Source organism: Melozone crissalis, unplaced genomic scaffold (assembly GCF_028551555.1).
Source record: "Melozone crissalis strain CALT ecotype California unplaced genomic scaffold, PUWL_Pcris_2 ptg000106l_1, whole genome shotgun sequence".
NCBI classification, from domain to species: Eukaryota; Metazoa; Chordata; class Aves; order Passeriformes; family Passerellidae; genus Melozone; species Melozone crissalis.
This window is the reverse complement of record NW_026535883.1, coordinates 3,119,957-3,142,304: the sequence shown is the minus strand read 5'-3', so window position 1 is coordinate 3,142,304 and position 22,348 is coordinate 3,119,957. Positions and strand designations below refer to the sequence as shown.

General features: G+C 40.4%; 1 protein-coding gene across 1 annotated transcript in view; it reads right to left on the bottom strand.

Moving 5' to 3' along the window:
• CRISP2 (cysteine rich secretory protein 2) overlaps positions 1-21,829 on the bottom strand; it is a gene marked incomplete at its 5' end in the record, with an annotated part of 35,636 nt that extends 13,807 nt beyond the window's left edge. The window contains 8 exon segments of the mRNA XM_054291761.1: positions 12,938-13,026; positions 14,515-14,609; positions 15,343-15,488; positions 16,584-16,671; positions 17,157-17,276; positions 18,612-18,673; positions 21,645-21,708; positions 21,710-21,829. Of these exon segments, the coding sequence (XP_054147736.1) occupies positions 12,938-13,026; positions 14,515-14,609; positions 15,343-15,488; positions 16,584-16,671; positions 17,157-17,276; positions 18,612-18,673; positions 21,645-21,708; positions 21,710-21,829 (784 nt within the window).
• Positions 21,830-22,348: the final 519 nt, after the last annotated feature.

Genomic DNA, 22,348 nt, shown 5'->3' with positions numbered 1-22,348 from the left:
ATTGCTTCTTTAAGTATTGGTGTAGAATTTCACCAGCCTTGACTCCCCCTCTGTCATCCCACTGTTCTATTGTAGTGAACAACATTTACATGGACTTTTATTGCATTTCCCTGTGTATAAAAAGGGGTTAAAATTTCACTGCCTGGATTATCTCCATGTCTGTGTGGCTTTAGAAGATAAATATTAAAAGTTTTTACATTGTGGCATTCTCATATGACAGACCTGCAGATTTCAGTCTCACAGACCTTTTTCTTGCTTGTCCTTGGCTCTGTGGAAAGCAAACACTCTGGGTCAGTGAAGTACCACTCACACAGAGCCAGAGAGTGTTTACCAGGAAACTTGCCATTTGCCAAAGTAATTTTTCTTTAATATTCCATATTGCAAAAGCAGGACATTTTTTCATCCGCTCCAAGGATACTTTTAGTGCCAAGCAACAAATCAAAAGCTCAGTTCAGGTTGTCAAATAATCAAGTTAATGTATATTTACCTTAAAAGAACGTCATCATCTGAGAGCCTGAGTTTTTAGCAAATTACTACTCCTTTACTTGATTCTTTTCTTTACTTGATTCTTTTCTTTTCTCTTTTCTTTTTTCTTTTCTTTTCTTTTCTTTTCTTTTCTTTTCTTTTCTTTTCTTTTCTTTTCTTTTCTTTTCTTTTCTTTTCTTTTCTTTTCTTTTTTCTCTCTGCTGTGATACCAATTTCCATCATCTCTGTGGACACACATGGCTTTGACAGCACACCCAAAAACCTGAGGGTTCCCAATAAGCTCCTAATCTAATTCCATGGCTTTTGAAAATATTGTTTTCCTTTTTACATTTAAATGTTGATTTTTTTCCTTTTTAAATCATTGAGCTACTAATACACAAATCTCAACAGTACTTAATTTCTCTGTTTTTACTTTGCAGACCCTCTGCAAATTTTCCTATTGTATTTGAGTTTCCCCCCAGACAAAGGAAGGAATGAATCTGACTCCATGTTCTCAGAAGGCTAATTTATTATTTGATGATATGATATGATATGATATGAAATGATATGATATGATATGAAATGAAATGATATTAAAGAATGCTGTACTAAACTATACCAAAGAATACAGAAAGGATATTTACAGAAGGCTAAAAGGATAATAATGAAAATTCGTGACTCTTTCCAGAGTCCCGACACAGCTTGGACCCAACTGGACATTGAGATAAAACAACTTACACCAGAATCCAATGAAGCAATCACCTGTGGGTAAACAATCTCCAAACACATTCCAGAGCAGCAAAACACAGGAGAAGCAAATGAGATAATTATTGTTTTACTTTTTCTCTGAGGCTTCTCAGCTTCCCAGGAGAAAAATCCTGGGTGAAGGGATTTTTCCAGAAAATGCGAATGCCACACTTTCTATCTGCTCCTTCCCTGTAGCAGGAGTCAAGTGTGAATGCTTCAGCCCTGGGAGTCAGGAACAGAGGCAGCCAAGCCCTGGCACACATCTGGATGGAGCTCCAGATTGCAGAACAATGAGATTAAACTCAATCTTAGAGGAAAACCCAAAGCTGGCACAGGGTGCCCAAAGAAGCTGTATCTGCCCCATCCCTGGCAGTGTCCAAGGCCAGGCTGGACAGGGCTTGGAGCAGCCTGGAACAGTGGAAGGTGTCCCTGCCCATGGCAGGGGGTTGGAACCAGGTGATCTTTCTGGGTTCTTCCGACCCAAACCATTCCTCTGATATTTTCACCAAACCACCGCTCCTGGTTGGAACACCTGGAGCCTCAGGGCTCTGAAGAATTCCTTGCAGAATGACAAAGCACAAAATTATGAATCTGGCCTTGAAATATTCAGTGATGTAATTAAGACCTTTTGGTGTACCAGCAAGAAATTGATATTTTAGTTTGAGGAAATTGCTTATTTTTAGTGACACCAGAGCTTCATCTGCTCAGTTTTCCACCAGAGGGCACTCCTACATTTTCAATGAAGGCAACGTTGGGAACAGGACTGAGCAGGTTTGTGTGTGCAGTACAATTCCAGCTGTGACAGGGCAACGGGAAAAATGCAGGAGCAGAATGACCTTGTTGCACATCTGCCAGCACTGTCCATCATCTGGGACCCTCCAGTGCCACCTGATGGGGCACAGCCAGGCTTCAGAGCCCCCTGTGTGTGCCAGGCTGATGCACACAAAATAAATAACCAGCTCACACACACAGTGTTTGATATGGCCCAGTTTAATTAAGGGATCTGTGGCTTCCTCCTGAGGAGCATCAAGGCCACTTGTGTCACCAGATCTGGTACCAGATTTCAGTATTTTCCATGGAATATTCCATCTCATTCACAGTCCTGTGGTTTTATCTTTGCTCATAAAAATACTCATTGTTATAAAAATTAAATCACATCCACAGTTGATGCAGCTTGGGTTGATTGTGTAGTTTTGGTATTCAGGAATTTACATCAAAATACAATGCAAAAACTATCTGCAGTCAAATCTGTAAACACTGAAGAATCTGTTGGTTTAGCTGGACTGTGTCCCTGTCAAGATATATATTATGTATATCCCTATGTGTGTGTGAATGTGTATACCCCTATAATATATTAACGAGTTGTTTAAACTATTTTTTAGCTTTTTTAACTTAGAGTGATTTTTAGGAATTAAGGTAATGTACACAAATGAAGAAAATCCAGGCACTTTGTTTATTGATGGCAGGAGAGAAAGCATAATTTTGTGGAGATAAAAAACCCAAGGCTCTGAATAAAATGTTTCAGAAAATTAGTATTTTGCTTTATAGTAGTATGGTAGTATAGTAGTAGTAGTATAGTATTTTATTAGTGGTTTGTATACAAGGGTAAACCAAATTTCTGAATAGGTTCTCTCAAGTCTGAATTACTTCCTAAATATGTATTTAATCAAGTTCATTCTTTAGTCACTGCAATAGTTGGAAAAGGCAGTTTAAGGAGGAAATAAGATTTTCTGGTAATTCAACCAAAATATAGATGAACAGGGTAAACAGAGATTGGAATTATGATGCATTGAGCAGTTTAGAGGTTCTAGCACCTAAAAGTGACAGATTCTCACAGCTACTCATAAACTGATCAGGTAAACACCTTTCCCTTCCTCTTAAGTCGGAGAGGAGCAACCGCCTGAAATCAGCTCTGCTCCAAGGAAACATCTCTGTTAAACTGCACCCAGATGAGACAACTGAGGGCAGAGCCAGGCTGAGCTAACCCAGGTGTAAGCATGTGTAATTTTCCAATCCTTCCTTCTCACTTGTATTTTTCCTATGAATGCCTTTGGCACGGTTCTTGTCTGCCCCAGGTCTTTTTTCCCCTCCAGTTGATTACATCTCTGCATTCCATGGCTGTATAAAGGGGACTTTGGCTGCCTGGTTATGTGGTGACTCCTCACCCCTGTGCTCCAGCAAATTCATCAGCCACTGTCTCCTCTGGCCAAATCCATCATTCCTAATGTAATCAGAGATCAAGAATATGGATCTCTTGTGAATATGTGGTGTAGCAAATGATCTCTGTGCCTTCAGGATTTGGATGTGGGCAAACTGGTTCATCTAATGGAAACTGATTCACTTCAATTCTCTGCAGTGTTTCGTGACTACTTATCTTAAATACTTCTTAAACTTCTTTTGACCCACTGGAGAAAATGTCTCAGTGCTTAACTGACTGCATCTCCACCATTCACTTCCTGGCTTTTGATCCAGAAAACTTGACCCTCACCTTCCAGCACCACCCCAGCCAGGCCTGCTGTCATCAAAACCAACCTCACTATCGCTACAGGTCTCTTGAACCTGCAGGTGGTGAGGAAAAACTGTCACTGCCAGAGCATGATCCAGACTGCTAGAGTGGCATTCATCTCACCAAAGCTCTGCTTCAAAGCCATTCTCCTTGTGCTGCCTTTAGAGGTAATAGAGGTACTTCTACACCTGTAGGTCTGTATTTCACCTTTTCTTCTTAGAGCAGATACCTGAGACAGGCTGGATGAGCAGATAAGGTAAATAAGACTGCCTTGACATCATCAAGAATTTTTTAAGAAGCATTATATGAGTCAAGTCAGTCACTATTCTATATCTCTTTCCAGGTAAGGTTGAGGAAAACAGTTGTTGGGGGAGATGTAATAATATGGATGGTACAATTTGTCTATGATAACTTTTTGGGTCTTAAGGCCACTGGTTTGGCTCTGATCAGGAGAGATGAACTCTGCTTCTTGAACCACGTTTTCAAAGATGCTAAAGGTCCCTTGGCATTATTAACCTGTCAGACATACCAAGGCTTTTCTGGAAGGCAATGCTATTTGGTCTACGAAAAAATTGTGTCAAGGACTAAGATTATAAAGACACAGAAAACCTCTTCAGTGCTCAGACCTGTGTTCTGACTCTGTGTAACCTGTCACTACAGACAGACATGAAAAAAAAAATGGATGGAAAGGTTTCAGAGGAAAACCTATTAAAAAAAGCCTGAAATTAGGAGTTGATTCAGGTCATGCCATGGAGAAAGCATTTACTTGTCCTACTGCAATCACCTGTTGGTAAACAATGTCCAAACACTTTCCAAAGCAGAAAAATACAGGAGAAGCAAATCAGATAATTATTTTTTTCCTTTTTCTCTGAGGCTTCTCTGCTTCCCACAAGAAAAATCCTGGACCTGTTTTCTGGTCATGAGGAGGGTCAACAGTGCACACACCATATGTATTCCGTACATGTGGAATATTCAGGCATGCTGCACACACCATATGTATTCCATACATGCGGAACATTCAGGCATGCTGCACAATTGCTCTTTTATCTTAGAAATGTGGCTGCTGCTTCCCCAGAAATTAGTGGAGCCACTCATTTATTTTGATATTCCTGAGGTTTTTATGGGTGTGGTGTTGTGAGGTCCCCAGGACGAGGTGAGAGATGAGAATTTGACTCTAAGTTCTCAGAAGGCTGATATATTAATTCTATTCTATTCTATTCTATTCTATTCTATTCTGTTCTGTTCTAAAACTATACTAAAGAAAGAGAAAGGCTACATCAGAAGGCCAAACAAGAATGAATAATAAAAAACCCATGACTGACCAGAGTCCTGACACAGCTGGACTGGATTGGTCATTAAGTTAAAACAATTCACTTGCAGGGTAAATTCTCCAAATCACATTCCAAAGCAGCAAAACAGTGAGAAGCTGAAGCTTCCCAGCTTCCCAGGAGAAGAAATCCTGGTGAAGGGATTTTTCATAAAATATCACTTGACACATGGGCAAACTCATTTGCTTTTGTTGAGCCCAGCAGCTGTGTGGTCCATCTTAGCTAAGCAGAGCCTTCAGTGCTCAACCTGTACAATCTTGTTTCATTCCTGTTAACTGGCAATGGGTGGGCTAGCTGGCAATTATGGTTTAGCCTAAATGGCCTTGTCATTTGCTGCTATTTCCTTAAATTGAGCAGAAAGGCATCCTTTGCATTGTGTATCTCCTCCTGGCAGGATGAGCCTCTTGCTCCCACCCACTGGCAGCAGAGCAGGTCTGATGCTGCAGTTGCTGAAGTGAACAAAGCCAGCAGGGGCTCAGGGGAGATGCTTTATGCAGAGGATAAGATCAGGCTCAGACACCGAGCTGCTTGGGGCGATGCATTATTAAATGCTATCTACTGCTATGCTCCTTCTGTAGAAGCCGATTAATGACATCCCACTTTATTATTCCTTATCTTTTATCTCCACCTTGTTTCACAGATGTAGCCAGCAGTACTCAGCACTAAGCAGAGACCCGTGGCACTCATTAGATGGTGGCTGCTCCTCACAAGTGCCATCAGATGTGCAATTCCCATCCCTGCTTTTGCTAACGATGCTGGTTAACATTTTGCTGCGTCGCTGTTCAGGCAACCTAGACAACATGGTCTTGTCAGTCTCAAACTAGCTTATCTTTTACTTCTTGTTTCCTTTGACACCCTTCTCTGATAAATTGGGAGATAAACACATGACAGATCCTGCAATGTATTCCCCTGGCACTAAAATCTTAGCAGTAGCTCTGTAGAGGGGCTTCATCTAATGAGTGCTTTTTTGACCTGTTTTCTATTTTATTCAAGCGTTGCGGCTGCAGATCTTAAGGCACATTTAAACCAGAAACACAATCTTGTTTAGCTGCTCTCTGTACCTCAGGAAGTGTTGTCTCTTTGTGTGAATGTGGGTATTTAATTCCAGAAGCTACATAGTACAGGAAAGTCAAGCACATCCAGTTGCCTAAGGTCCTGCTTTTAGCTTTGATGCTGTGATGAGAGGAGAGCAGTTACCCCTCGAGGAGAAAACTGACCAGAGGACATAATTCAGGCCCTGTCCCAGAGCAGCCAGCTCTCTGCAAGGAGCTCACTCAGGAGTAGGTGAGAAGGAGGAATGGAGAATAATCCCTTTTCTGCTGGGTTAGTGTCCTGGTTTATATGCGCAAGAGTTAATCAGGCACAAGGACACTTTTCTTGTAGATAAATAAAACTGCCTTGGTTACTTATCACAACCAGATATGGATTTGGTGAGGAGGGAGAAAAGGGCTGGAATAGGGAAAGGTAGCATCTTCTTAGTATTGGTGTCAATTGTGTGAGTCCTGTGTGATCAAAGACTCAAGTTCTGTCCCTCATCCTGAGGCTGCACCCGATCCTGGGAGCTCTATGTTCACCACCAAACCATGGCCCTAAGCACCACATCTTCACATATTTTTGTGATTCCATCATTTCCCTGGACAGTCTGTTCCAATGCCTGACCTCTCGTTCAGTCAAGAAATTTTTCCCAATATCTAATCTAAACCTACTCTGCACAACTTAACATTTCCTCTTGTCCTGAATTGTCTTGAATCATTTCTTTCTTTCCTGCTTTTAGCTTTGATGCTGTGATTAGAGGAGAGCAGTTACCCCCTCTAAAAGAAAACTGACCAGAGGAATATCTTTCTGCTGGGTTAGTGTCCTGGTTTATGTCAGAAAGAGTTAATGAGATACAAGGACACTTTTCTTGAAGACAGATAAAACTGCCTTGGTTACTTATCACAACCAGATATGAATTTGGTGAGAAGGGAGAAAAAGGGGGGATTAGGGAAAGGTAGCATCTTCTTAGTACTGATGGCAATGGTGTGAGTCCTTGTGTGACCAGACTCAAGGTCTATCCCTCATCCTGAGGCTGCGCCTGATCCTGGGAGCTCTATGTTCACCACCAAACCATGGCTCTAAGCACCACATCTTCACATATTTTTGTGATTCCATCATTTCCCTGGGCAGTCTGTTCCAATGCCTGACCTCTTGTTCAGTCAATAAAATTTTCCCAATATCTAATCTAAACCTACTCTGGCACAACTTGACAACATTTCCTCTTGTCCTGAATTGTCCTGAATTATTTCTTTCTGTGGCTGTCTGTCTCAGTACCAGCCAGGCTGTGCATCATTTTCTGCCAGGTTAGGAAGTGAGGTCAGTTCAGTAAGGAGAAAATGTAGTGATGGCACTGGGAATGATCCTCTTCCAACCTGTGCAACCCACCTCAGGTAACTCCAATTCTATGGTGAGCATTAACAGCAAAACTTATGGGAAAATTGAGAGCAATTTTTTGATACTAAATGGTAACTCCAGCAAACTATGGGCAAATGTTTTATAGGCAGAGTAATAAACAGGCAGTTCCTGACACTTTAAGCTGAGAAAGTAAGAGGGTTTTTATTAACATATTACAGCAAGTGCTGGTTTGTGGACAGGCTGAGACTGAGATTAAAGGATCCCAACAGACAGCTCAGGGAGAAATACAGCTGCTTAAATCCAAATGTGTGGTCCTAAATGCCTCTGATAGCACTCTGCCATGCCTAGGGAAATCTTTAACCCTTGTGTATACCCCAGCATGGAAGGAGGAGGAGGATTAAAACTTTGATTCTTATTAAATTGAAATCGGTCACTTCTTGCTCAGTCATTTGTTGCAATTAGCATGTTGCAATTAGCATCTAATTTGGAGACACTTTCCTGTCGTGTAAATCACTGTGTGGGCAGCCTGGGTGCCAAACAGAGGATTGTGGGTGCCACAGATGGATTTCAGGGTGCAAACCATCAGGTTCTGGATCATTTCTTGTATCAGCTGGGGCACAAATGTTCTTAGGCCCCTCTATGATCTTGACATGCATCTCCTGAGAAACTTGATGTTTTCTTTACCAGCTACAAAATGACAAAATTATAAGCTACAAACATATAAAACTATCTATAGATTATTTCTGTTTTCTTTAAATTTTATCTTTCTTACCTATTCAGCAATCTGATACAGCAGAGCAGATGAACAATGACAAAAAGTCAGGAAATCCATCTGAAAATGGCCCAGTTAGAGCGAGTAAAATGTTAATTTCTTCATTGTATAACACATGTCTGAAAAGCTTATCTGTGGTTAAATGCTGCAGAGAAAATCAATAAGGATTATCTCCATACAAGTAGAAAAGGCAGCACCTTTCTGCTCAGGTGATTAATATTTCAAGTGCAACAGTCCCATTTTTTTAAGGTCATTGTAAAGGACACCAAATCTAGAGGAAGAAGAAATTCAGGTCTGCCTGCCACAAGATTTTCCAGCTGCCAATAAGGGACCTTCCCTTCGTAATGGCAAGAGACAGGACACTGCTTTAGCTGAGCTGTCCATATCACCATCTCCCTCTTAAACCACTGCACAAGTGAGATGATTCTTGCACTCAAAGAACTTATTCCAAACTAATCTTTGGTCAGGAAGTTGCACTAGGTAGGTCTCCTCTAACTGAATTTATCCTATCCTATCCTATCCTGTCCTACCCTATCCTATCCTATCCTACCCTATCCTATCCATCATGTGTTCTTTTCCACAATGAACCAGGAAGTCCATCATGCAGGACGTAATTCAGGCCCTGTCCCCGAGCAGCCAGCTCTCTGCAAGGAGCTTCCTCAGGAGTAGGTGAGGAGGAGGAATGGGGAATAATCCCTTTCCAGAAGCCTTCCCATGTCATGTCCTTGTTTGCTCTGGATCCTTGCTAAAGGTAGGCAGGGTTATCAAGGGTTTCTCCTAGAAAGGTGGAAGGAAGCAGGAACAGGATGTGCTAGGAGGAAAACTGCTCTGCTGTGGGGATCTCAGGGATGACAGCAGATGTCAGAGACAAGGAAAACGGCCTTCTAATATGTTAGGAAGTGTATGTTATAATGACTTTTAAGTCTTTTACCAGCACTGATTGCAACATGGCCCTTTGGTGTCATAGTCAGTCACTATCTATTTCTCATGCCCTAGAAACATCAATAGCTGGGCCTCACATAAAGCAGTGGTTTTAGAGCACAGGGCACAAGATTGTGTCTCCACACATTTATGGAATATCTCCAGCGAGGGAGACTCCACAGCCTCTCTGGTCTCTGTTCAGTGCTCAGTCACTGCACAGGAAAGAAGTTCTGCCTCCTGTCCAGGTGGAACTTGCTGGGCTCAGTCCCTGCCCGTGGCTCTGGTGCCATTGCTGGGCCCTGGAGCAGAGCCTGGGCCCTGCTCTGCCCCTCCCTGCACACAGGGACACCCAGGGCTGAGGGCCCCTCTCAGCTGTGCCTCCTCTCCAGGCTGAACAGCCCCAGCTCCCTCAGCCTTTCCCTGTCAGGGAGATGCTCCAGTCCCTCCATCATCTTTGCCACCCAGCACTGGGCCCACTCCAGGAGCTCCATGTCTCTCTTGCCCTGAGGAGCCCAGAACTGGACACAGTACCCCAGATGTGCCTCATCGTGTCTCCTTGCTCACAGAGCACACTCCTGGGTCATGGATGTGTGTCCAGCTGCATGGATGTGCCGCGCTTCAGTACTTTCATCTGTACCACACCTCCCAAGTTTGTTACTTACGCCATCACAACATCCTCTCATCTGAGTGACTCTCTGAAAAGACTTTGTTTTGGCAAGATCAGTTCATGAAGGATCCATGCTGATATTTAATACTCTACTGGTTACAAAATTATAGGGAAAAAATTGTTCCATTATCTTCCTGGAGATCTAAATTAGGCTTAGGAACCTTTATGCCCTGGGTCAGATGTATGATGATTGCTTTTTATCTTATTGCACTACTTTTTTCCTCTTATGAGGAATGAATTCTTGTGGTTTGGCTTGCAGAAATCACTGCAGGAAAGATATTGAGGGACTGGAGCGTGTCCAGGGAAGGGAACAGAGCTGGGGAAGGCTCTGGAGCCCAGGTCTGAGGAGCAGCTGAGGGAATCTGAAAAGGGGACCTGGAGAAAAGGAGGCTCTGGGGGGATTTTCTGGCTCTCCACAACTCCCTATAAAGAGGTTGTGGCCATGTGGAGGTCAGTCTCTGCTCCCAGGTAACAAACAATAGGACAAGAGGAAATTACTTCAAGCTGTGCCAAGGGAGGTTTAGATTGGACATTGGCAAAAAATTTCTCCACAGAAGGGGTGGGGTTGTCAAGCATTGGAACAGGCTACTCAGGGAAGTGTTGGAGTCACCATCCCTGGAAGCGCTCAGGAAATGTGCAGTTCTGGTGCTTAGGGACATGGTTTAGTGATGGACGTAGCAGTGATAGGTAAATGTTTGGACTCGATGCTCTTGGAGGTCTTTTCCAGCCTTAATGATTCTATGATTTCTTGACCCATCATTCTTGGTAAAGGAGTCTCTTGTGAGTGAGGGCAATGGTTCTGCCCACTTCCTTATTGATAACAACCCTGGATTAACTATTGAAACATAATCATTCTTACTTGGACCTGCGCTAATTATTTCAGAGCATAGTAAGTCATGTTCCAGCATTCACACCTCTGCCTTGGCATTGCTTAATTTACTTTTAGAGCTGTCTCCAGCTGAGAGGGCAGTGTGCCATGGAAGGGAAAATGGTGGAGATGAATGAGGAAAAAAATCCCAACCCAAATAATAAGCACGTTGATTTGTGAAATTGAACTTTTAAATTAATACTTGTCTTTCACACTAGAAGAAACGCCACTGGAATGAAGGAGTCAAATGTGTGATGAAATTATTCTGTGCCTAGGGCTCTGGGACTTGCAATCCTAATTATGACAGCAGCTTCCTTACTAAAAGGGGACTGGAATGTGCAACCTTTCTAAGGTGAGACTGAAATAATATTTAACCCCATTGCTAACTGCACAGAAAAATGCCAGTATCCCAAAGGTCACCAATTGGGGATTGCAGATTATTAATACTAATTTTTATTTCTTTCTGAAAGGGAGTCTGACGGAGGGTTGCTTGCCTGACTTCTGTTTTTGCTTAGGAAATCTTCTCACATAACCTGATTTTGCTCATGCTGCTAAATATTTAGGTTCCCTTCAACACCTAATGCTAATAAAATCACAACTTTGGTGAAGTTTAGAGAATTTTATTTCATGGTGATAAGAAAGAATGAAAATTATGATGAAATGGTCAGTGTGGAATGAGTAATTTAATGACTGATACAGTGAAAGAACATATTAAAAAAAATTGTCTACTTGTTATGAAAAATAAAGTTTCCAAATGCAGGGACCTTCCCCCTTTTGACTATCTGTTACTGTGAATTAAGCCCTTTTCTCAGACAGTACTTTTTCTTTACAAGGCAGGTTTAGTTACCTGTATTTAAATGCAATCTTACACTATAAACAGGATTCTTAATTTAAATTAACTACATTTGGTGTGTTTTTGGGGTTTTTTTTTGTGTTTTTTTCACAACTGAGCATTTTACAGCAGAACATATGTCAGCAACAGATTCTAAACCAGAATAGATCTACAGGAAACTGCTCTGCTCTCCTAATTTCTTATAAGAATTACATATTTCAAGCAATCCTGTTGATCTTCTGGTCCTGTTAACAGTACAATAGTTTAAATTTTCAATCAAGTTAAAAGCAGTTACATGACCAAGCACTATCCATCTATTCCAAGAACATAATAAACATATGGAACCACAGACCTTTTAAAAATGTTTATTCGATAACATTTTGGGAAAAGAAAGATGATAAAAGCTAATAATTAAATATATCTGGCAAACAAACAACAAATTTAAATTACGATTTCTACCATGTTCTGGACCAATATATAAATAGAATATGTACATCACCTACAGATTTTTTTTTGTGTAAGTCACTGTACTGAAGTCAGTCCTTCTGCATATGTTGGAGAGGCAGGATGGAATCAGTGTTTGTGGAAGAATTCATTAAGGAGATGGATATCCAGGAAGGTAAAAATTGAGCCTGTTCTTTTATTCCAGTTTTGCATTGACAGAAGCAGAGCAGTGGACTTGACCAAGCTCTGGGCACACCCTGGACACTTTGCCAAGAATTTGGGACAAAAGTCTCTTCAAACTTTCAAGGCTTGGCTGAAAATGATTTGAAACATAAAATTAATCATGAGTGGGAAGTGAAAACCTGCACTATGTCCTTTCAGAATAATTTTTCATCAACATTATTTTCTCTCTAATGTTTTCTTCTCTGTTTCCATTTACTCCCCAGCAGCATCTTGGCCAGTAATTTGATCACACAGAGAAAAGAAGTGGCTTTCTCAAGGAGATTTCTTACTTATTCATAAAGGTGTTTTAAAGCTTTCTTTATGTTACAGCCTGTGATGAGAATTTGGTTAATTCAATAACAGAAGATATTAATTAAATCTTGCATTGTGAGACTCAGCCCATATGTTTTTATTTCCTACCAGAATTCTAAAAACTAATGTTTGCCACTTGCTCTTATCAAATGTGTTGCTATTTCCATTTAATCTGCCACCATTGTTTAGGGGATGAAGAAGCAAAAAAAAAAAAGGTAAAGAAGTCCCCTGCTTCCCTAGAATTTCTTAGGTTAAGGATGAGATTTATCTCTCCTGGGCATGGAAAAGTGTTATCTCACCTAGGTAAAGCAGACAGCATGGTGAAATGTGATTTCTGATAGTGCTTTTGGCCTAGTATTTCAGCATTTTTTTAAAATTCAGTTTGCATAAATTAGTTGTTACTTAGGGGGTTGTTTAACCATCAACTTTACCTAGGTCACAATTAAAATGCTTGGAACTTGCTGCATAGTCCATCCTCACAAGCATTGGGACAATCCCCACAGGGCTCTCCTTCCTTGTAGGGTGTCTTCATTGAACCTATTAGGTTTCCCCTGAAACATCAATATTACCAACATCAGCTTTGAAGTCACTACACCGTATCTGAGAGGAAAAATAAGTTATAAAGACATCTAGATTTACTCTCAGTTACTTCTGTAACTTACTGTTACATTTATGCTGGGACCTTGGTTATATGTCAATTTTTACACGTGTGCTGGGTTTATTTAGAAATGCTTGGGAGTGGGCAGAAAGGGGGAGGAATTCAGAAATTTCAGGGGTGGCCTTTTTGAGAAGACACCAGAGGCTGTCTCTGTTCCAGACAGGGCCAGTGCTGGCCACTCCAATTTGGACCCCTGTGATGGAGATTGTGGCTCTGTGATAACACATTCAAGGGAGGGTAAATTCTGCATGCAACAGCAACCAGAATAAAGGAGTGAGAATATGGGAGAGAAATCACCTGCAGACATCCAGGTCAGTGCAGAAGGAGAGGGAGGAGCTTCCCCAGGCATTTGAGCTGAGGTTCCCTGGTGCAGCCCATGGAGAGGCACCAGGAGCTGCCCATGGATATCCATGGGGATGCAAAGATCCACCTGCAACCTGTGGAGCAGGAGGATGCCTGGAGGAGGCTGTGATCCCATAGGAAGCCCTCACTGGATCAGGCTCCTGACTGGATTTGTGACCAGTGTGGGGGACTCAGATTGCAGCAGTCCAATCCTGAGGGAATGGAAGCATGGAAGGAATCCATGCTGGAGCAGCTCAGGAGGAAGTGCAGCCTGTGGGAAGGACCCACACTGAAGTTCATGGAGATCTCTCCAGTGAGAAGGACCCACAATGGGGTGGGGGAAGAGCACGGGGAGGAAGGAGTGGCAGAAATGGCTCAAGATGAACCGAGCAGATGCCCCCAGTCCCATCCCATCGTGCTGCTGAGGGGGAGGAGGCAGAGAAAACCAGGAGTCAAGCTGGTCGAGCTGAGCTTTGGAAGAAGGTGAGGGCTAGTAGAAGGCACTTTAGGTTTGGTTTTACTTCTTATTATCCTAGTCTGATCTGATTAGTAATAAATTAAGTTAATTTTCCTAAGCTGAGTCTCTTTTTTCCATGACGGTAAGTGGTGAGTGAACTCCCCTGACCTCATCCTGACCCATGAACTTTTTGCCATATTTTTTAATTACTCCATCCTGTTGGATGGAGTTGGATGTAATTTTGGAATTAATTATAGTCTTCACTGTACTGTACATATTGGTACGCCTTTCTGAACTGACATTTCAAGTAGAATGTGCAAAATATTTATTTCTAATTAACTATTATGAAAATTAGGATTTTTAGGCAAGAGACATTTAATTTAAAATCAGTGTCCCTTTAATATATTTTATGCTTTTCTTGTTTGACAACTCTTTTCATAAGTATGTTTCTGTCCTTTCATATTCCTAATACAGTCTTCCAACCTGTTTCTCAGCTATTGGTGATGTGCCCTGATACAAATATCTCTAGCTCCTGACTAATTTTGATGATGTAACAAGTACCAAAATCAAATCAATACGTACGCAGGGCAGTACTGGCAGACATAAAAGTAACTGTACGTAGTGTTGCTGCAGAAAGCAAAACCACATCCAATTTTATAAGAATTGTGCCAAACCATCTGTAGGTATAAGAATAAAAATAACGGGAGTATGGAAAATATACATTTGAAAATCATTTAAATACAATATCTATCACAGAAATGTTTGCAATGAGATTAAGTCACTTTATTTACCCTTTATAGTAAAAATATGAGCCCCATGTTACTGAAAATCTGCTTTCACCCCTATTCAACCAAATAATATTGGGGATATAACAAGAATAATTCAAGACACATGTTTATAAAAGCTTTGATTTTGCATTTATGTCTTCATTCAATTACAACTGTTAATGTAGGAATGATGATGTAAAATTTTGTATCCTGTTTTTTGTGCAGGTACTGGAGAAGTTAAGGATAAGCCATTGCCCAACTCCTCTGAGTCAAAAGAACTCTGTTGACTGCAGCAAACCTATTTATATTTCCTTGTTGATACTTTAATAACCCTGTTTTTCCACCTTCTGGGCAATTCCCAGATGTTAAACAAGTTGCTGCTTCCTGAAGCCTTGAAATACCAGTATCTTTACTCTTTACTCCTACGTATACTCAGGCTATTATTTTCATTTTAATCTTGTTACTTTACATATTATTTTCATTCTAATTCTGTTTCTTTAGAAGTTTTCATCTTGTTTTGTTAGAATAACTCTCATATCTCCCCCCGTATTTATGTCCTTAAAGATGAGAGGGTAAAACTTGCTTAGCTAACATTTATTTGTTCAGCCTGAAATATAAATATCTATATTAAAAACACATCTACCTGAGTATAATGGCCAAACATAGCACCTTTTGGTTTTGCCCCAGTTCCATATTCAAAATTTTTCTCCTCATTGTACCAGGCCTGAAGAACATCTGACCATGAGAACGGGGCAGAGGACATGAAGAGATTTTCACCACACTGTACATCTGAAAAGAGAATGGTGCTGAGAAATGCACAGAGAATACACACATGAGAAAAAAACCCCAACAAAACAAACTAGCAAAAGCTGGGATGATTTCCACAGAAATTTTCATCCTAAATGGGGCAGCAGGATATTGATTTTTTCCTAGTTGAGTGACATCACCCTTTTTAAATACTGAAGGTGTCACTTGGCCAGTTTGCAGCTTGGCCTGTTTGGCCAGTGGTTGGTTGTTGCAGACATTCTGTATGAACACCTGCACAGGTGCATTGCAGGTTCATGGCTGTAATTTTGCTATTTGGAAGTTGCCAACATAATCATTACCCAGGTTACAACCTTGGGAAAATCCCAATAATTCAAATTTTACTCCTGGAACCTACAGAAGTGTCTCTACTGCCCTTATCTTCTGTTTTTATTCAGGTCTAACCCCACTGCATTGGTTCTCAAATGGGATTCACCATTTGAGGCAAAAAACCAGAGGATTTGGGTTTTAGGAAAAAATATTGACAGGGCTGTCCACATCTTAGATAGGGTGTGGGTAGAAGTCAATCAGCAACACACTGGGCTGTTAACATGGTACAGCTGTAAATTCAATATCCAGTGACTGACTAAGTGTTAATCTGAACCTCAGAGACAGTTTTAGGTTGCAATTTGCCGGGGGATTTAAAAACTCTTAAGTCTGGTCTGAGAAACCATGCTTAGCACCACCAGCCAGTTTTACACCTTTGCCTTTTGCCCTTTTCTTCCCAGACATTTCAAACCAGCACAGGTAAACTGGTTTCTGCATTAGCTGGCTCTAGATCTCTAGATTCCCTTTTTTCTGATGGATATTTTAGGAGAATATGCTTTATCACTATGATTTAATTTTTTTCATCTGCTGTAGAAATGGAATATATCTATGTAAAACTGGGATGAGAATGGGATTTAATTTTTCTTGCTCACTGGGCAGATTTCTACCTAGAAATTTCCATTTGTGAAATGTGACAAAAAAAAATAATTTGGAATTAAAACTGCATCTCATTTCCCCCCAAACAAGCAAAACCCCAAAGTGGCCACATCAATAAGTTGCGATGTGATTCAGCTCCACTCATGCTGCACTTACTGGTTCTCCTCAGGTTAGGAGGACTGTGCCTTAAAGCACATTTATTGGCCCAGTTTTGGGCATTCTCTGCAGCTGCAGGACACCATTCCTTAATGAAAGAAGAAAATATCTGTCACACACCCATGAATAACCCCTCATGCATACCCCTCATAAAGGAGCAACATTTAGAAATTACATTTAAATGAGGAAAAATGTCAAATGCAAAATCCTTTTCATCCCATTATTTGAGGGGAGAGGGAGGTAGGAGCAAAGTTACTGTGCACGAAGGGAATAGAAACTGTGAAGCCTGATGAGGAATGCATCACAAAGAAATTAATTATGCTATGGATCTTTCTCCTCCTTTTAATTTTACTTCAAAAGAGACATTACTGCTGATACACCACCAAATTTTCCAGTTTTTTTCTTCCACCTGCCCAGCCTTATGTTTCTCTTGGTGCTGGCTGTGCTCAATCCTTAGGAAAGGTCTGGAGAAGGAATTTGTGGCTAAATAAAATAATGTGACCCCGCATACAGTCTTGTATCTCTCATATAGTCCACCACTCATTAAAAATAAATTTACAGCACACAACTTACCATCTTCATCATGTTGCTGGCAGTTGGTTTTACTCCTCTCCTGAGGGCATTATGTCTGTCAACAATCAACTTCTGCTGCTCTGCTCTGCTGCTTGACAGAGCACTGAGAGCTGCAGTTTCCTAAATTGAAAAAAAAAAAAAAAGAAAAAAAACTGTATTTCTGTTTTATTTGAATTTTACTAAATCCTGCATCCTGTGTAGGAAATATTAAAATACCAAAATTTTATTATCAACCAAGGAGATAATCCCTGTTGGGGAGGAAGGACTGTGGTCCTCTTTGTCTCCTAAGTGTCTCTTCCATGTGGAGCAGCATTTCAGTGGTTCCACAGTGCAGAGCTAAGCCATAATAACACAGATTCCTGTATTGTATCTCCCAACCCTCTGTGGAGGACTGGGATATTCTGGAATGCCTCTATGCCTGTAGACTCACATCTAGGCAACAGAACCAGACTTATTTACCAATATTATAATTTCCTAATGAGGTTTTGTGTAAAGAGGATCTACAAATCATCAGAATATATGAATTGTGTTTATGATATGTTTCTCTTCTAGTTTTAAACTTCTTTATCAATGTTTTTCTATTGAAGAAATCTGTTGTTTAATCACAGGATCATCTCGGGCTTCTTGTGGTATTTCATCAGGACTGAACAGAAATGCTTAAATACCACTGAACAGAAAATGTTTATACCTTTCATGCCATAGATCTTCTTCCAATTCTGTCATAATTCTGATAAAATTTCTCATGCTTTTCGCATGTTCTCTAATTAAAAAATAGACACGCGAGGAACTCAGCCTCCTCTTTACATCCATTCTCAATTAGTCTGGACTACAGCATGGAGAGGAGAAATTGAGGAATTAGGGGGAAATGCAGTCAAGCCATCAGTCATGTGATGGAGAAGTAGCAAACTACACATTTCAGACTAATTTTGGGTTGGGAGGAACCACTCTGTGAGTGCATTCAGGGTGTTAATTTAGCTGTTTGAGGGAAATCAGGGATATGGGCTGAGTGGATGGGACTGTGAGCAAAGAGAGAGGCAATACCTCAGGACCTGTAGGATGAGAAAGGATGAGAGGTAAGTAAATGATATCTGTAAACCTGTGTGGAATTCATGGGAAAAGTGCTTGATCTTTAGGAGGTCCAGATTATTGGATTTGTGTATGGAAACTTCTGGAAAATACAGCTGTCTCTGAGCCAACTTACAAGTACATCTTTAGATGTTTTTTTGTGCAAATGTAGAACCAGAAAACTGCTTTGAAATGAAGCAGATACTTCAAGGATAAATGCTTTCCAGATCCTATATCTATTACTTCAAGAATAAATACTTTCCAGATCCTAAATATCTCATCAGACTCTTTCTGCATATGTTTGGTGTACACAGAAAAAACCATATTCAGTTGGTCTACAAGTGCCTCAGGGCCCACCCAAATTTTAAAAATAAGAGATTTGTATTCTACCTGTCCGGTGGATGGAGGCAGCACAGCTGTGAGACACAGGAACACTGCTGGCAGAATCATCTCTGCAAAGGTGAGAATGAGGAATTAATTTTCTTTTTACAGAGTTTTCATTTCTCTGAATACAAAATACATCTTTATCCTGTGTGTTTGCTGGCTTTTGCTTTTCCTTCCTTCCTTCCTCCCTCCCTTCCTTCCTCCCCTTTCTTCCCTTCCCTTCCTTCCCTTCCTTCCTATCAATTTTTAACTAAAATAATAAAATTAATTCTACCTCTATTTCCAAATTTCTGTGAATCAGCTGCTTTTTACAACTCACACTTCCTGCTGTAGCCCTGATGGAATATCTCCACAGGTATTTGCAGATAATTTTGCTGCACTTCTTGCAGGAAGCCTATTGCTTATTTTCAAACAGGAGAATGGGATGGGATGCTGCTCTTAGCCTGTTACTGTGTGTAGGTGAATCTGAAATTCCCTTGCTCCCCTTTGCCTGCTCTGCCTGGCGTGCTTTGGTTGAGGGGGAATTAGACACTGAGCCCATCTGATCTCTACTGTTGGGTGTAGGAATCAATATTCAAAACCTGCTCAAAGCTTGGTGACCAGCACTATGAAATCTTGCATGTGAGCTGGGGCAGAACTGGGAAAGATCTGTTTCAGGAAAATTTTTTTTTGTTTTATTTGTTTTAAGACAAGTCTTGATTATGTTACAAGTAATAAGAAATGACAACAGAAATTGGAGCCCTCTCTAACATTGCGATTCTTCGTATTTCCTATGCAGGGCCAGGAGTAGGACTTTGATGATCCTTGTGAGTCCCATCCAACTCAGGTTATTCTACAAATATCTGATTCTAATTGAAGAAGCATCCTCCAGACCTTGGACTCCAAGACTCCACTTGCCTGGGAGGCTCAAACACCACTCCAGTGACCAAGGAGGTCACAGCAAAGTTCAGGTATCTGCAATCAGCCACACGAGTTACACTTAGCTGGTTTCTGCTCACCTACCTCTGGCAGGCAAGCAGGTGACTGGAGTGGAATTTACTTGTCCTGGCAATTTTCCCAGCCTCCCACTCTGAGGGAATTTATGGGTATGTTACCACAGAGGTATATTATTAGCTTACCTTGTTTGGTTTTGAGGGGCTGCTGATTTTAGTTTTAAATTATTCTTGGGGAGAGGCCAGTAGGGTTTGCTGATCCTTTCATATTCAGCAAAGCCCCTTTGCCTCGAGGCAACCAGTTCATATAAAACACAGGGTGCTCTGGAGAACACTGGTACTTGTGGAGAACACGTGGTTAAGAATAAATATTCTTTTCCAGGTGCTACAGCAAGGCCCCAGCTCTTCACCAGGCTCTCACCTTGCTCTGGGGGTGACCCACAGTGCCCAGCCTGAGGCAGGGATGCTGCTCCAGCTCTGCTGAACAACAGAGCCCATGCACTGTGACTGCGGGCAGCTGGAGCTCAGAGGCCAAAAAACTGGAAAGACTGGTCACTTCTGTCCAATTAAACTCTCTCAGCCTTCAAAATAGGGTGGCTTACTCCAAGCACTTGTGTTTGAGGGAAGATCCAATTGATCCAGGGGGAAACATATGGATGATTAACAGAGTAAGTCATTATCTCATGTTCTTAGTACTGCTGTATGTCCCTTACTTTAAATTTTAACATCACCTGTGCCTCCTTGAAGTGCTTTAGAATCACAGAATGTTTTTCTTATTAATTTCTCTAACTCGTATTTCTCAGAGCTGTTACAAAACTTTGCACTTTGTCTGACTTAGGTGTTTAGCAACAAAAGATTATGCTCTCAATATTATGAAAAAATATGCTTTTCACTTAATTTCTAACTAGAAAGTAAATAGAATTTGGGCTATTTTTAGCTGTACTCAAGTTACAAGCAAAAATATGTCTTTTGAGTGCAAAATATGATGAGATGCAAGTATAAGGCAACGTTTTTTGAACATAAAACATATATTAAAGGAAAAAATTATTCACTGAAATGATGAAGCTTTCTCGTTTGCAAACCAATCCGAAGAAGCTGATTTAGAGACATGGGCAAAGTATTCATTCACTGTAATATTTTCTATGAATTAACTTACAATTAAATATAATTGGTAATTTAATACATGATACGAGTTTCAAAATGCCATTGGAATGCTTTCTAAGACCCAGTGGGTTTCCCACTCCAAGATATTAACATACTTTTGGCAATCCCACTGATTTCAACCAAATGCTTACAGTTTATGAGATGTAAATTTAATTGCTCTGCATTAATTTCTAGGCACCGGTCCTAAAATCAGTCTCTCTCTCCCCCTCCCCTGCTCCCCCTCAATCAAACATAAATCAGGACATGTGCCAAGTCTTACTGACTTTCCTGCAAATCCATCTGTATACCAGGATCTGCCACTGAAAGATGGTGCTTTAGCATCCCTAGTTTGTATGAGTTTGGCAAACTCATGAGAATATGTTTTTCCAGTCTCTCCTTCTAAAATAAAAAAATAAAAAGGTGTATCCTAAATTATTCATTTAATTGGACAACCATTAACAAAAAAAATCCCAATTATTGTTTATTATCCTTGAGAAAGACCTGAAATAGAATTAAGTCTCTGTCATTAACACTTGTAAAGCATAATTGCACAAAGGCTTCTTAGCAGCTACTTTGCAGAAGAGGGGTCAATTAAACAAGGTGGTAATTTTCCCACTCTGAAAATAGTTGGTGATAGAAACATGAACCAATAGAACGTACTAAACTGAATGTATATCCCATTCAATGTATTTTACTCGCTCTCTGTCTCTTTCTCTACATACAAATAATTTACCAAGATGCTGCTTTCTTGATACAGGTGGCTTTTCTAGTATTTTTGATTGTTCATCCATTTTCTCCACCTTTTTGTTTTAGCTTGTGTTACACTATTGCCTATATAATCCTTACTTTTCACTGAATAAAATCCTCTTCTGTCTAAATTTTTCAAGAAGTCTTCTGATGACAGGTTGTATTTTATACAGGAAAAAAAAAATAATTTAAGCCAACAAATCAAGGTGAATCCTACCTTTTGTTTCCATGAAGATCAGAAGTTTCTTCTGTCCTTTGTTGTGGTATTAATTCCAATAGTCCTTCATCAGGTAGTTGTAGAATTGGCTGGAGTTCTTCACTGGAGAGTGATTTATAGCTCTCCTGTTTCCTGATAGGACAAGGTGATTCAACGTCACAAGTATTACAAAGTTCATGTAGTGACCAGATAAAGCAACAGTATATTTTTCAAGCTTAAATTCATCCAAAAAAAGGAGGTTGTTTGCTTGTCTTCCATTTCAATTTCCTCTTCTTGTACTGGAATACATGGAATACTCTGAAATTATTTTTGGAAGTGTTACATCTTAAATTTGAAATTTGCAGTCCATGGGGAGGCCAGGTACAATGCTCTCTGTTAATGATTGACACATCCAGTTGTAGTAACATTTGATCCTGATCTCCAGCAATGCAAATAAACTCAGCTAGCTACTGACTTTATTATTATTATTATTATTATTATTATTATTATTGTTATTACTAATTAACAATGCCTCCAGACTGACATTGTTGTAACCAAGATGGAATCTTGCCCATTGATTTTTCCATGGGAGTTTAAGAAGCCATGGGCCGAGTTCCTGTTCATTCTATGGATTCTTTACATTGGTCCTATAGTGTAAAAGCCAAAAAAGGAGACAAGGATGTTTCTGTAATTTATCTTTTTAATGAATATTGGATAAAGATTGA